At 39.5% G+C, this 16,939-nt stretch overlaps 1 protein-coding gene across 1 annotated transcript; it reads right to left on the reverse strand.

Moving 5' to 3' along the window:
• Positions 1–2,013: 2,013 nt before the first annotated feature.
• LOC126803198 (polygalacturonase At1g48100) lies at positions 2,014–6,424 on the reverse strand. The gene is given in 8 exon segments (XM_050530965.1): positions 2,014–2,293; positions 2,295–2,371; positions 2,462–2,506; positions 2,591–2,758; positions 6,021–6,099; positions 6,101–6,134; positions 6,137–6,268; positions 6,271–6,424. Coding segments are annotated over 8 exon segments (969 nt in total).
• Between the last annotated feature and the right edge of the window lie 10,515 nt (positions 6,425–16,939).

Below are 16,939 nucleotides of genomic sequence, written 5' to 3' on the forward strand. Positions count from 1 at the left end.
ACTTTCGGTCTCAGTTTCGTAGGGCTGCTCTTCATTTTATTTTATTTTTCCTTTTTAATGCATGATGAGTTCGGTAGTTCTTGGTTCATATTGTTCAAACTAAAGAGTTTAATTCAATATTGTTTGGAATTGTACAGGTAGCAGGGAGAAGAAGCAAGGATTCATGGGTCTTAAGTTGTGTTCTTTTGATAATTCTGATTGTCTTAAAGTCAAATTCAACCTTTGGCACTGAGGTTTATAGCTAAAGAGGGTAGAAGCAACCAATTTTTCATTTTTGACAAATTACATACGGTGGCTGCACTTTTACAGAAAAAAAATTGATGCATATATATAGGTTTAACAGTTTTTGTATTGTATTTCAGATGGAAAGTAAGCAGTGTTTCTTTTATGGGAATAAGCAATGGTTATTCTCATATCCATTAATGTTTTTTTTTTAATTTATTGTATTGATGTCACGGACCAAAAGCAATCGTGAGTAACAAGTGGGGAGTAAAATATATATTATGTAGCACGGTTGTCGAGATTGTCTGATATGATTCTTTGCCAAGTGGGACCCAATGATAGGATGGCACGAAAGTGCTGTAAATGTGATAAAATAGAACAATCGCCACGGCAGTAATAACGACAATTTTTTTAAATGTCGCTGCATCGTGAGTAACAGCTATCCCCACAGAAAAACGTGGCTAAAGGGACTAAAGGCCACGAATCAGAATTGTGGGGATTGAAAATTTTTTTTGTAGTGATCCGAGACTTTCCAAGGTCACCCAACACTTGTCGTAACAACTCAATTTAACAACTAGATAAAGTTTCGACATCCGAACTCCATTCGATTATAGAACGAATAATCATGCTAACGTCAAACCTAACTTGCTTCAGAAGCTACCCAATAATATAAACTTCATAACAAAACACGTATTGACGAGCCATAATCACCTATTGCCCCAAAATTTTGAATCAAGCCTATCACTCCACCCAACATGAATAACACAATAAGGATTCCGTGTACATTCCTGGAACTTAACCCAATTCAACGTCGAACATAGCCGCAAGGAATCACTTCGAAGTTAGGCACTGTACACCTTGAACCGAACTATAATGCTTGCATAGTTTTTGAACTCGTGATCTAAAGGGGAGAGGACGCACAGATACAGCGAATTTCCAAGCGGCTGCATCACCAAATTGGAGTTTCCAAATCGGGTCAAAAACCCCTGCACTAGTCAACTGCTTCCAGGTTGTTTTAAAGGAAACCATCTTGATAGAAATGTTGGCCAGGAGGTGGCCAGCTTCGATGCGTTGCTGGACGGCGGCAGGATTGCTAGAAAGAGGAGTCGGGTTGATGGGTTGTCTTTCAACCTACGATGCGTACAAATCAGCACAAAACCGCGAGAAACACTGACACAGGGAGAAGCGCAAGGACACGAAAAGATCTGGGTCAGCCCCGTCGCCCTGAAGTCGTCGGAGCTCGCCGGATAAGTTGAGTCGGGTCAAAAGAAAAACTTTGATTCTAAAAGTGGTGCGTGCGAGGGGAGAAGAGAGAAAAGAGTGTCGCGCAAAAAAATGAAATGAAACCCTACAAATTCTCTTTTATACTTACAATTTCTGGAACTAGAAACTTTTGTTAATTGTAACTTTTTCACATAATTTCCAAATTACGTGTACCAAATGTTCATGAACTCGTATAAGCGTGCTCTACGACTTTCATGAAGAAAGATTCTTGAAAAAGTCTACGAGTTACAAGTCAACTTTTTGCCTCTCTCTATAACCTGGTCGAGTAATTATTCGCTCCAACATCTTCAATTTCACATTTGTACTATAAAATCAAACCACCACCAAATTAATAATACCCGAATAATGCTTAGAAATTAATTACCAATTTCCGGATATTACACCCAACTTCCTTGTTCAAAGTTTCAAACCCATCTTTCAAGTATTTATTTGAGGAATGAAAACCAAACCCTAATACCGTACCACGTACGCGCGTGAGATTACCATTGCACCTCAAAAGCTAAAACATCAGGCTAGCTGGCTAGGAAACAGATCCACCAAACATATTACACATATCAAGCCATGATCACCACGTATATATGTTATACCAATATTCTTTAGAATGGAATAGAAGGGCGGAGAAACAGTGTTCTGGTTCATAAGAGACCAAGGAGAATTGCCTGTGTCATAAGGTGAATTATAGATTTTGACATCATTGGTGTTCTCCATGTGAATCCCATCTGTATTCGGACTTCGAGCAGGAGCTGATATAGAAATGGACTCTACATTTACGTTGCTGCAACCATGATTTGAAGTGGAATTGGGGGCTATTCTTAATCCTAAGACCTTGTACTGTCAAGTTAGAGCTCATGAAAAACCTAATAGCCTGCATAAATAAATCATCATATTAAATGATCGCTCAATAATTGAGTTCGCTGATGTTACTTGGAAGTTGGAAAAAAATATTGAAACTTACAACTGGGCTATCACATGGTCCGGGCAAGGTGGTTCCATTTATGCCCTGTGAAAAAAAAATCAATGTTAGCAGACTTCTAAATCACCAAGTGTGTAAGACCAAATGTTAACGACTTGAACAACATAATACCATGTCGGGTTTGCAGGGAAGATGCCACCATTTGTCTCCTCTCCCATCTATAACACCACTCCCTTGCAGCGACATCTCGTTGATCCGGTAAAAGACGAGCCATTGGCGCCTGCTGTTGTTTTTTGGCCACGACTCTGGTCCATCAGGTGGTACTATAGTCCCATCAACCTAATTCAAAGTACCAAATGTACCCAACACAATAATATTTAGTTTATGTCACGACCCCAAAATTTCGAGCATAAAATTCAAATTTCGAAGTCATGAAAAACACTAAAACAATTTCAATGAATCGAAATCATTTTAAATGCCACAGCGGATCATCTCTGAGATTAAAATACGACTTAGTAAAACCGATTATTACAAACCAAATTATAATTCAACATTATAACAAATGGAAATGTATAATCTTCACAAAAACCTCATAAGAAAATCACATAAAATCCTCACACAAGCTGGAACTAAATATCTCCAAATCCTCTGAGCGGTCCGTCAATTCCCGCTAATCCACACCTGCGGAGTTATCCACTACACCATCGAATTGGTGCACCGGGATTGTAAACACAAACCTGGTAAGCTTTACAACTCGTATGAGTAAAAACAAAAATAAAACTCGCATATCAATATATATGGAAATCCACAAGAACATCAAATATAAATGCACTCATGAGTCGATGGATGGCCTGTCTGGTTGTCCAAAATATGAAAATGAAAGTGCTCATGAGAAATCGGGCAACCCTTCTGGTTACCCAAATGCGTTTATAATACGGGTACTAATGAACGCTGGTACACATCTGTTACCCATCACGTAGTACACTGCCGATATTGAGCAACCTTCTGCTACCCAACATCCAAAAATATGAGTACTCATGAGCCGATAACCCATCTGATACCTCTCATGCAGTACTCCGGCAGACAGACTAGAGCTCTAACTGTATCGTAACTTTCGCCCGGCCAAAGGCTAGGTTTCGACATGCCAAACACGTCTAAAGTCATAAACACGTCCGAAGACAAATCAACATTTTAACAATCTCCATGTTAAAATCACGTACAATAATCATCACCTCATATTGTACAAAAAATCAAGTCCGAAGACAAATCAACATTTTAACAATCTCCATGTTAAAATCACGTACAATAATCATCACCTCATATTGTACAAATCAAAATCACATGCTCGATATATAAATCTCGTCATCAAAATGACATAATCACGATAAAATCATAACAGTATATTATATAGTAAACTATATATATATGTACCTATTTACCATTTATACAATATATATATATATATAATCCACTATATCATATACATGTCATATTTCATAAACACGTCCGAAGACAAAACTCGTCTGAAGACAAAACGTTTTAACAAACTCCATGTTAAAACCACGTACACTAATCATCACCTCATATTGTACAAAAATCAAGTCCGAAAACAAAAACTTGTCCGAAGACATCAATTACGTCCGAAGACAAAACTCGTCCGAAGACAAAACATTTTAACAAACTCCATTTTAAAACTACATACAATAATCATCACCTCATATTGTACAAATCAAATCACATGCTCGATATATAAATCTCGTCATCAAAATCACATAATCACGATAAAATTATAACAGTATATTATATAGCAAACTATATATATATGTACATATTTACCATTTATACAATATATATATATATATAATCCACTATATCATATACATGTCATATTTCATTCTTAAAAATTCTGCAAACTCTTGAATCTCCGCAAGGGTAGATTCGTAAAAACGTGATATTTTACTAACCTTATCAACTCGAGCGTAATTCCACAATTTCCGAATATAATTCATTTCCTTGATTTATCGATCACCTTGAAAAGAGAAGAAAAATATTTCGAAACGCTTCGTAAACCTTAAATGCCGAAACAGTAATAATAAATTACTAATTAGCAATTTCTGGTTTTACGAAATTACTGTTCACGAGGTTACTATTCATGTATTTCTGTACAAATACACATCAATTAAGTATTCATGTCCGTGTATATACTGTTTACGTATTTCTGTACGTATGAATATTATTCAAATGTAAATACTATCTAAATAAATAATAATTACTGATTTACCCTTCCGAAATTACTTTTTACATTTACTGAAAGTAATTTACATTTACATTTACCGTACGTAAAATAAATTTACATTTACGTACGTAAATCACCTTTTTACATTCACCGTCGTAAAATAAATTTTTACAATTTATTGTGTCGAATCACTGTTCATGCGCAGTTGCACGTGGCGGCGCGTGAGGTACATGCACCACTCGCCGGCAACCGTGCGTGGCGCTCACGCGGCACTTATTGTGGTAGCGCGTGGGGCACACGCGCCGAACCTAAGGCCGGCGCGTAGCACGTCACCGCCTCCCCAAATCCTCTCCTCTTCCTTCCTCCGCCCTTCCCACGGCCTCACGCCACCTCTAGGCCACTCCACGCCCCTACACGCGCCGCCCTATACGGCGGTATCTCCTCTTATCCTCCTCCTCCGATCTCACCACAAAACTTCATCAAATCAACCCCAAGATCATTCACACACATCACAACATCGAAATAAATGCACTCCTTACCCGTACGATGCCCTAAAATGGCCGGAGAACTCGAGATGCCGGCGGAGTCAAGATCGAGCGATCTATGATTTGGGCGGCACGATTCGAGCTCTAGTTACTGTGTTGGTGGCTCTGGAAGTGAGGAGCGATGGAGGGGATGAGCGCTGGGGTTCTGCGTCGCTGGGAGTGAAGCAAGCGACGGTGAGAATCGCTGGAGGTCCGGTTGTGGCGCGGGGACTGACGGCGGTGAGGGAGGATGTCTCGACCTTGGGGTTTGTAGAGGGGGTCCGTGCGATGCGATTGGGAGGGGCGGTGTATGTCACGACAGGCTGGACGGCGAGATCGCCGGTGGAGAATTTTCGGAGGGAGAGAGGGACTCGGGAGAGAGAACGTGAAGGGGGAGAGGGAGAGAGAAAGGAGGTGCGGGGTGGGTTTCCTGAAATGGAAACCCTAGCTCCTTTAATTGTCTATTTATACCCGTTTCGAAAATCGGAAACTAACTTCCGTCATTAATAACTTTTACGTACGACGTCAGATTCGAATGCGTGATGCGTCCACAAACTCGTATCGACGAGCTCTACGACTTTCGTGAATGAAGTTTTCACAAACGATCGACGGAGTAAAAGTCGATATTCACGTCACGGAAACGTAACGTTTTTCTAAATAAACGTTACAATAATGTTTCCGTTTTCGACATACCACTTCGCGAAGCATACAAAATTCGTTTAAATAAATTTCACGAATTTATAAACTTAAAAACTATCCAATACTCGTTCTGAAAAATCGGGTCATTACAGTTTCTTAGATGGTGAGCTAGCAAAAATTTGATTATAGTTTAGTACATTACCTGCAGCACAAGGCCTGAAAGGCAGGGACCGGTAATTATTGTGGACTGAATCATGAATGTGAAATAATTAGGAACGAGTTGCTGGCATTTCACTTTGGCAGGCTGTGTCCCAGCCATCTTAAAGGCTTGAGTGTCATCTGTTTGGCCATCTCCAACAGCCCCGAATGATCGAACATCAAAAACACCATGTGTAGAGTTGTATGGATTCTTAGGCTCTTCAGGAGGAGGACTGTAGCTAGCAGCAGGTCAGGAGAAGACGAAGGAGGCCGTGCAATGTAAGAAATCTTGTGAGGGTGGTTGCGCTTGCTGTGTTTGGTATGGTTTTGCCATCTGGCTTGACTTGACAGAAGAAAGAAGCCAAAGAGTAAAATGCACACAAGTGAAAATTTGGAAAGCTTCTTCATGTCGAGGGATTATATTCACCAAGTTCCTGTCAATGTTGGGAACAAAGAGACTTTCTAGTGCTACAAGTAAACAGAGGAAGAGTTTACGTACTTTCACTGAAACTCAACAAGGCTCGCTGGTTTGTCACTGTCACCCTACGTTTTGGGAAGTATGAACTAGTGGGAATTAGAGAATGTGACCAGTTTGAGTAATATTAATTTGAGCAAGTTGGAGACTTAGGGTTTATGGGGTTTGGAGTTCAATTCATGCAGAATCAGAAAGAGTGAGGAGGGTGTATATATAGTAGGGTTTGGTAGTGCTTCAAACTTTTAACTTTGCTGCAAATCGTATAATGGTTTTTAGGGCGTGGAAACCGACCAATTCGCATAGAGGAATCGGCTGCCACTATTTTTCTTGTAGTATTCGTTTTGTTGGTTCAGGGAAAAAGGTGACGGAATAATTAACGAGAACTGGAAATGGGTCGGCAATCCATATAAAGAGCGCACCCCCTCCCCCATATGTTCTTCCCATAACTGTCATTTTCTTTGGTCCCAAACTTTGTTTTTTTTTAATTTGTTTTTTTGCAGTAGTAATATTGGCACGATCTAACACTAGCTAGTGCCCTCATTCTCTTCGTTGCTTCAGAGTTGAGACATTTTCCATTAACAAATGATCGAAATACTGACACTAAAAACATTTATGATGAACACTCATATAGAAGTACAATCCTAGAGCCATCAATTTTGGAACTCCATAAAACAAAATTAGCCCTATGCCAAGGCTAATCCGCCCAAGAAACCTTTTCAATGTCGAATGATTCAGGTCTGATGTGTCATTCTCCAAGTCTCCTATATTGCATGTATAATTTATTTTCTCGATCATTTTATTAGATTTTGATAGATCTCTTGGCTTGAGATATATTTCATTTTCATCCATTGTTTAATTACGCAAAGAACAACTAAAATGAAGACAGATCCAAGACTTTGTAATTGATAGTTTATTAGACCTACCATTTGATTACATAAGCATGATAGGATGTCTAGTATTATTACAGTCCTAAATTTCGAATGATAAAAATTCGAATTTGAAGTCATGTATATTGAAATCTGCAAAACAATCTCAAGTATATTGAAATCATCTTATAATAACAGTGTATCGAAATTGAGTCCATAGCACGACTCAGTCGACTTGAATAATACATAACCAGTTTATACCTCAGTATTATAACCAATGGAAAAATAAAATTCACTCAATCCTCACTGCAAACAGAAGAAAGAAATCTTCAGAGTAAGCCCTCCAAATATGTTAATCCCCATGTGAACCCCTGAGAAATTTTCTTTATTTTTCCGGCATTTCTAACATGCTTACCGATATTTTTTCTGAAATGCCAAAACCAAAATCTATTTTCTTGGGTTGTATATAAACTTTGTGCTAGACTACACGTCGTCACGAGTGGGTAGATTTTCGCGGAATATTTTTATAGCCGCTGGATTAATTTTCTACGCCATTTTAAAGTTTACGAATCCTTAAATAGCATTTTTTTTTCTTCAAAAATCACATGTCCTACATATTAAATCACAGTCCTTGATCTTCTTCATACAATCTACCGTTGGTTTCTCTTTAAAAAGGTCAAACCCTACCATCAGCCCACACACCCAAACTTACTATTCACACACACTCTCTCTCCCCCCTCACGCGCCTCCCTCCCTCTCCTTTTCTCTGCTTGAAAACAAAGGGAGATACTGACGACGTCTCCGAGCCACACCGCCTCCGTCCGGCGACTCCTCACCATGGGACCGCCACCATCGTGACCACCTCCCTCTCCTGCCTACGAAGGTGCCAGCAGCTCCGACATGCAGGCCGGTTTCGGCTTGAGGCAGTGACGACTCCGACGAGGGATCCACCGGTTCCGACGGTTTAATCTCCCTCCTTGCTGGTAAATTCAAACCTCATCTCCCTTTCCAGCACTTACCTTCCCCGAACCCTTCAAGTTTGAGCCAAAAGCTCTAACCTTTCTCGTTTCCAAACTTGCTGGCGTGTTCTTCAACTCCGGCGAATTTGTTCTTCAATCCCATGAGCTTGCGAGTGTTTCTGGATTGCTGGTGAAGCTCGGAGAGGCGGTAGAAGCATTTGGAAGGAGCGGACGACGTTGCAATAGCTCGGAACGGTGGCGCTGCCACTCGGAGGCGACGAGACCTGTTCGGATCTTCGTTAAGGTACTAAACGAACTCAAATCTCACTGAAATTGTTGTAATCTTGTTGAAAATCTCGTTCTTCTGCTTGTGATGTATTTGCGTGTCGCAAATAGTTGAATTGAGGTGGAGGTCTTTGCCAGAGAAACCCGACGGAGAAGAAAGGGTAATTTCCCTAGTTTTTACCACGGCGAAATTACCCTTTCACTGTTATTGTTTTACCGAGAGAGTAATAAATCTGAAATTACCCTTTTACTATTACTGTTTTACCTCGACAGTAATAAATTCAATTATATCTTTTATTGTTACTGTTTTACCTAGGCAGTTTTAACTTTGCACCATTAGGTATTGTTTTGTTAAAACTAATTACTTCGGTGAATAGGAAAAATAATGGGTTTTTACCAACTGTTACCATTTTAAAATTAGATTAAAACGCTAAGCTCAATTTCCGTCCGGATCGGAAATCGAGGGAATCATAAAGGTAACAATTAATTTGCCGGAAGAATAAAATATTTTTTCAACGATTTAGTATTATTCACATTTCAAATTAAAATGTGAACTTACGTTAATCGGAAACTCACACTCACAATTTAGTAAACAACCGACAATTTCGAGACCGTGACTCGAATAGCCAAATTACTCAACCGGTTAATGTCTGTTAAATTGACCGAAACACTTTAAACCTTACCACCTCTTTTTTCGCTACTTGCCTAGTGACTTGAGGGACATGAATCTGCGCGTGGCACGAGGAGCGAGACTTCGGGTGCGGACTTCGGCACTACTATCTCAGGTAGGGTGAGCCGGTACCTTCGGGGTTAGTGGTTTTCTATATATAAAATGTATATGTTATACGTCTTTATCGCATGTTGCATTCATTTGCATTTTACTTTGGTCGTATTGTCTCAAGACTGACCCATTTTATTTTATGCATGTTATAAGTCGGTGACTTCGTGTACTGATCTCTGGCACCGCAAGTTTATTATATGGTGAATCCCGCATCCTGATGTCTGAGCACCATCACTGTGAATCCGTTGTCCTGATGTCCGACACTACGTGACTTATTACTACGGTGATAACTGTGTCCTAATGTTTGGCACCGTAGTACATTATTGGCTCTCGGTTCGCCCGAAGGCGAACCTTAGAGCCGGTCGGGTTGGATATACCCCATCGGCGCATTTGATATTTCAAGCCAAGTCGCATATTTTACATCTGCATGATTTTACTTGATTTTCCCTAAACTTTACGAGACTTGTTATAGTCTCGGTTCGACTTTCGTTACGTGTTTTTACGCTAACTGTCTATATATATACTGTTCTATTTATATATGTGTGTATATATAAATGGTTTTCAAACCTAACTACGATTAGGTCGTCTCACCCGCATAAGGTTAACGAGGACGAGTGCTCACCCCTACTTTTCAGGTACCTGGCAGCCAGTTTGCTAGGACTTGGACTAGGTGCTAGTGGCGTTGTATCGCTCGTGGTTCACTTCTGATACTGAGGAGCTAGCTTCCAGTGTGATTTCGTTGTTTCTCGATCTCTGTTCCTACTTCAATAAACGCATTCTCGCGTACTCTGTTTATATGCATTCAGACTTGTTTTCCTTTCTCATTGGGCCGTACTTGTTATGATAACATGTTTCATTCACATTGTTGTTAATTGTCTCTGAACTATTTGCTTCCTTTCGCTATTTTGTAATATAACAGTAATTGAACCATTTTGCTTCATAACTGAATTTTATTAGCTACTTATGTTTTTCCTTAGCCTTGTAGTCATGAGTTGGTGTTGTCGGTGCGTAGGATCCCGCATCGATTGACACTAACTTAGGACTATGGCGATTACTGTTGCATCTCTCGACCGGAAATGGTCTTGGGGTGTGACACCCCACCTGCATAACTATCCTTTACACCATCGAATTGGTACACCGGGATTGTAAACACAAACCCGATAAGCTTTTCAGCGCGTATGAGTAAACCAACAGTATAACATACACCGCATACAAATGAAATATGACAGATAACATTTAAAGACAAACGTACTCATGAGACACTGGGCAACCCATCTATTACCCCTCATGCAGTACACTAGCAGATAGACTAGAGCTCTAACTGAATCGTAATCGACACCCCGCCAAGGCTTAGTTCCAATTACTGCCAACAACGTCTGAAGACCAGAAAACGTTTTAACAAGAAATAATGTTAAAACCACATATAATATAACAATCAACACATGTTATTTTACTACAACCAAGCGACTCTTGCACAACAATATAAATATACTCACCACAATATAATCTCATTTTTGAAATAAAAACCGTAACATTATATAATATAGCAACTCATATATATGTATTGTCTTTATCATTTTTGTACACATACACAACCCACTATATTATATAGATGTCACAGTTCACTCTTTTTAATAATCCAAACACACTGCCAAAGGTAAACTTGTCATAGTGAAATTTACTCACATTCACCATAGTTCATAATCACTAAAACCTCTTAAAATCATTTATTAAAAAAGCGTTTCACTTACCCATGAACCGTAGATGATCAAGTTCAAGTAATTTAAACCAAAACATATTTTTAGAACAATTTTTATAAGCTAGTGATACAATGACTATGTTGACAACTCAAACTAAATTCAATCATGATGATCATTGTGAGGTTTACTCACCTTATTTCATGCGTGCAACTTCCACAACACCGAGAGCGATTCCCTCACTCGTTTCGTCGGTCACCTAATAGCATGATAAAGTGCTTAGAAAACGATACGTAAAATCTCAGATGACGATTCATTACAGTTGAACACTCTTAACAAATCATTGTTTATGAAACATTGTTCATAAAAATAATGTTCATGCGCCGCCACCGTTCCGGTTACCACCGCAATCTAAACAACATTTCCAACAACTTTCTAGTTGACACCAAAGTCTAAATCGAAGCCTACAGTCCAATCGACGAAGAACATAAAATCGGCACTATTCACATACCCTAGAAAACGAAATCGTCGATTCTCCTTGTGTGTTTCGAAATAGATAAAATTGTTTTAGAGGGTTGATATACATCCTACAAGGTTCAAAACACAAGAAGAATCACCTTGATTGGTTGCCGAATGAGGGAGTTCACATCAGTTCTTCAAACAGCCGTATTGTTTCTTCATTTCTGGGCTTCAAACAGCCCAAATCTCTCCCAAGCACTAACCCGGATCTGTAAGGAACGAAGAGACGATTCCAACGCCACCGGTCTCACTCTCCGTTGCCATACTACGGAGATATGGTCGGAGAAAGATTCGGCAACAAAGAGGGAAAAATCGCGTGAACAGTCACTCGCTCGGGTGAACAGTAACCGAGCTGATTTTGAGAAAAAAAAAACTGATTTTTAATTTCCTCACTTTCCTTTTATACTCATTCCAAAATTGGAAACCAAACTTTCGTTGCTAACAACTTTCACATACAATATCTGATTAAAGCGTGCCGCGCGTCTACGAACTTGTATTGACAAACTCTACGAACTCGTATTTTCATGAATACAGTTTTATGAGATTCCTAATTGATAAAAAGTCAACTCTTGACCCCTTACGGTAACGTTTCTGAGTATAAATCGCTCGAACACTTTCGTTTTCTCCCTTGTACTATATAATCGGATCACCACCAATTTAAATATCTCCGAACAATAATTAGAAAATAATTATAAATTTCCATAATATTACAAGTGTTCTACTGAGGATCACTAAAATGAGGAATAATTATGTACTTCTCTAGCCAGTTAATGATTCATGTTTATCTCTGGCCTCCTCATATTATGTAGGAGCAGAGGAGGATAGGAACCTAGGATGCATGGAATCGGGTGCGGGTACGTGGAAGCAAAGCGTTTGGAAACGCCGAAGTGTTTTTTTTTTCAAAAATTAAGGAAGCGGGTGCGTTTTGGAAGCGTCGGAATAATAAATATATATTATATATTATTTTTATTTTTTAATTATTTTATCTAGTATTAAAATAACTGGATAATTATTAATAACTTTTTTTTCTAAACCATGATTATCCTTGATTATAGCAATATTAAAGCTTCCTTTCAAAATTCAAACAAAATAATATTCAATATAGTGTGATGTGTTGGGCACGTGCAAGTCAAAGAGACATCACTGAATGAATTGAATAAAAAAAAGGTTCGTATTATCTCTATCTCATGTAGATTTTCTTCATATCTTTTCAAGCTTTTCTCTGACACATATTATATCAATTGATGCTATTCATTTTTAACCGCTTGAAGAAATTGAAAGAAGATGAGAAGACAAAAAGAGACTAAAGACATTGATTGATGAAATAGAGAAAAGGAAGGAATCGCGCTTCCAATTTGGAAGCCAACGCTTCCGCCGTGCTTCCAGTTCGGAAGTCAACGCTTCCGTCGCGCTCCCAAATCCTAATTTTTTGGAATCGCACTTCCGTTGCGCTTCCTCGCGCTTCCGAGCGCTTCCACTTCCGAAGCGGGAATCGGTCATCAAGACAAGCTTCCATGCTATGTAGATAGGAACAGAGGGTAGGAAGAGGGCTGAGAACAGAGAAAGAATAGAGGATTAAGATAAGAGAACAAAAAGAACAAAAAGAGAATAGGGAGAATGGAGAAGATGATAGAGAACCGGAGGTTTAAAAAAGCAATAATCTCAATATTCAAATCTACCTTTAACTCAATACAAAGCTCATATATATAATAACTAGAATTATAACTAAAACAACTAGGAAAAACAACTCCTAATATTACTAAATAACCTATTTAATCAATGTAAATGTTAAATCCTTGAACATAAAATATTCCTAGAATCATTCTAGATAATACTTACTGATTCTACATCATTCTCCACCGCTGAAAAAAGACTTGACACCGGCGGATAAAACAACTGCTACAAGGAGAGGGACGGCTGGTCTTGCAGGGTGTACAATAATTGTAGTGCCTCTAGGATCAAAAACATAAGTATTTCTTCTTTCAGATTGTGTGATATTATGATCATAAAGACACATGTGTCTCAAAAAAATATGAGCAAACCTTGAACTCAATATATCACTCTATATATCAATTAGCAAACCTCAAGAATAGGAGCTATATCAAAGTTGTGTACGTACCAGTATCCCACTGCAGTCCAAGTGTTTTACTATTTTAGAGAGTAAAACGGTATCTCGGTGTACATGTCCATGACATCCGGACATTCTACAAGTTATGCAGTACTTATTCAAGCTGTTCGTAATATAAGGGTGAGCTGCACATGCAACAAAGAATCTTGTTTTCAGCAATCCCTCAATCCATATGTCAATTTGGAGGTGAGCCAATATATAAAGTTGTTCCTTATGTCATGGGCCTTCATTTAAGTACCACATTTCATATGTTTTGAGAAAGTTTGAAATTTTGAATTTTATTCACAAAAAACCGCAGTAGCAGTTAGTTTCTCAGTCGACAGTAGCAGCTAGATTTATAGTTGACAATAGCATGTACCTTCCAAGTCGACAATAGCAGTTAGATTAATAGTTGACAGTAGCATGTACCTTCTAAGTCGACAGTAACAGGTGTCTTCCAAGTCGACAGTAGCAGCTGATTTTTAATTCGACAGTAGCAGTTAATTTTTATAGTCGACAGTAGCAGTTAATTTTTATAATAAACATTAGCAGTGACACGACCGGCCCCAAAATGTACCCTACTTTCGAGGCAGGTCTTGCGGGGACCACTATCAAAGGAGATTTACCAAAATTTCGACATAGTCTCTCATAAAAGTAGCCAACTCTACCTGCACGAAAACGACACTTCTAATATCTCAAAACCACCCTGACACCTGGAGCCATCTGCTCCCCATAATTTCACATTCTCCTCAAACACAAATCACAAATATATCAACAATAAAAATTATCAACCTATAACATTCATAAAGACGTCCATTACACTATGAGACGTTAGGACACAAACCTCGATCGATCCCTGGAGCTTTCCGCTCCTCTTACCCCAACCTCCCAACTCACGTTACGACCACCAAAGTCGTTATTTAACGTAATATATAATTCCTGAATAATTACTAAAATCCCGGAACTATCTAATCAATTTAGGGGATTTCCCAATTTCGAATAATCATTCGGTAAATATAAAAATAGACTAGCCCCGCTAGTCAAACTAATAACTCATAAATAAAACTAGACTAGCGCCGCTAGTTAAATTAATACTATCCGATCATTTTAGAGACCCGACTAGCCCCGCTAGTCTACATAAATAATTACAAATAGCTAGAAGCTGACTAGCCCCGCTAGTCGCAACAATATAACAATATCGTACCATAGGCCCACGGCCAAAAATATATATATACCTATCAAATCTCAAGTTTTCAATACCGTCACGTCACGTTCACGGAGAGGGTATTAAAACATAATATCCTAGCCGGCTATATATCCGCACCTCTAAGGCGGCATCGCCCTCCAGGCGGAAAAATGATATCATGTAACCTCGCCCCTCGGGCGGCATCGCCCTCCAGGCGGAAAAGTGATATCACGTAACCTCGCCCCCCGGGCGGCATCGCCTCTCAGGTGGAAAAGTGGATCAGTATGCTAACATAGTCACAAAATAAATATCATTCATATCCGTTGATCATGTTCTTTTTTTGGTGTTGCTAAGGAGAGGATACCAGATAGAATGGAATATGATTTCGTTGATCGTACCTCCTTTATAGGATTAAAGGAGAGGATACCGGAATAAGATAGAAAATCATTCTTATCCGTTGATCGTGACCCCACAAGTTAGATGACAGGATACCGGATAAGAATAATTAGAACGTGTACGGTTCCCAACCGTACGTATAAATCTCAATATGAATATAACAAATCCCGAGAACCCCGTTCCCGGATAAAAATCCACACTTTCCGATTAAATCAAATGAGGCGTTATAAATATATATATCTCATATATATCTCCAAGTCAACCAAATATCATCGCAAAGCAATTAAATCATATAACGCTCGAAATCACATAAATAATTATTCATGCATGCATATATTTAAATTAACGTCCACTCGTAGCCATAAACCTAGCATTAAAATTGGATATTTGCAAACGTAAACCGATATTTAATCTAAAATAATTGTGGCTGCACCCAAACCTTGTTTGGGCTGCCTACGTACCCTTTTTCGAGGGATCAAGCCATTCGTAGTTCCCCCTAATATTTAACTAAAATTACTATGGACACCCAACACACCGAATTCACCAAATCACTCCTTTCGACATTTCTAAGCCCATGCACCCTTACACAATTAATATCGTAAACCTTACCCAACAAACACACATCAACACAACCATCATCATAATCATCATACACCAAATATACCACAATCACAACAATCATATTTATCCTTTTATACGGTAATCTACATTACCAACAACATACAACGACTAACTACATCGATTAATATGTCGATGAGTTCGTATCGACGAATGCTACACAAAGGGGTAACCTACTGCCCCAAAAAGGTCACCACGCACTGTCGCACGCGCCGCCACAGTGGCTGCACGTGGGCCCCACGCGCCACCCCTCCCCGACCTCACCAAATCGACTCGACTCCAACATCAAAGTTGTAGATCACAAGAAACCATACATTTTTCACAACGGAGTCGAAGCCCAGATCGGCCGGAAACTGCCGATTAAGGTCAGAACAGTGCCTCCGATTCCAAGATCACGATCTAGCTCGATTCGTCGCCCAACTCCGGTCGATTCGCGCCCAGAATGGAAACCAAGTCGAGCGATGCTAACCCCGAGCTCTAGAGTCGCCGGAAAACGGTCACACGACGGTGTTGACTTCGGCCAGATCTTTCGGGCGTTGCTGCACCGTGCACGACGGTTGGCAGGCGTCGGGGCCGGTACCAATTGACGGGAAATGACGAGGCCAAGCGAATGAGACTGGTGGCGCCTCGATCGGTGGCCGGACGGCGGAGAACGGCGTCGGCGAAGATTTTCGGTCCGCGCGTGAACAGTGGCGTGCGATTTTGAATTTTCGGGGTTTTCTGATTTTTTTTTTCGGTTTTTCACCCCCTATTTATACTAAATTCCAAAAATGACCCAAATACATTTTGATTCGTAACTTGTTCATACGAACTCCGATTTAGGCGTGTCACGTGTCCACGAATTTGTATCGACGAGCTCTACGACTTTCGTGAAGGAAGTTTACCCGGAAAACGTACACGTCAAAAAGTCAACTTTTAAAGTCATCACACGTAGTACGACTCTCGTTCCGAGGAAAAGATTAAATTATTCTTGCCACGAATCGTAAAAGATTCGGGTCATAACAAGCAGATAACCTCTTCATTAATGGTAGAAA

Source organism: Argentina anserina, chromosome 1 (genome assembly GCF_933775445.1).
Source record: "Argentina anserina chromosome 1, drPotAnse1.1, whole genome shotgun sequence".
Taxonomy (NCBI): Eukaryota; Viridiplantae; Streptophyta; class Magnoliopsida; order Rosales; family Rosaceae; genus Argentina; species Argentina anserina.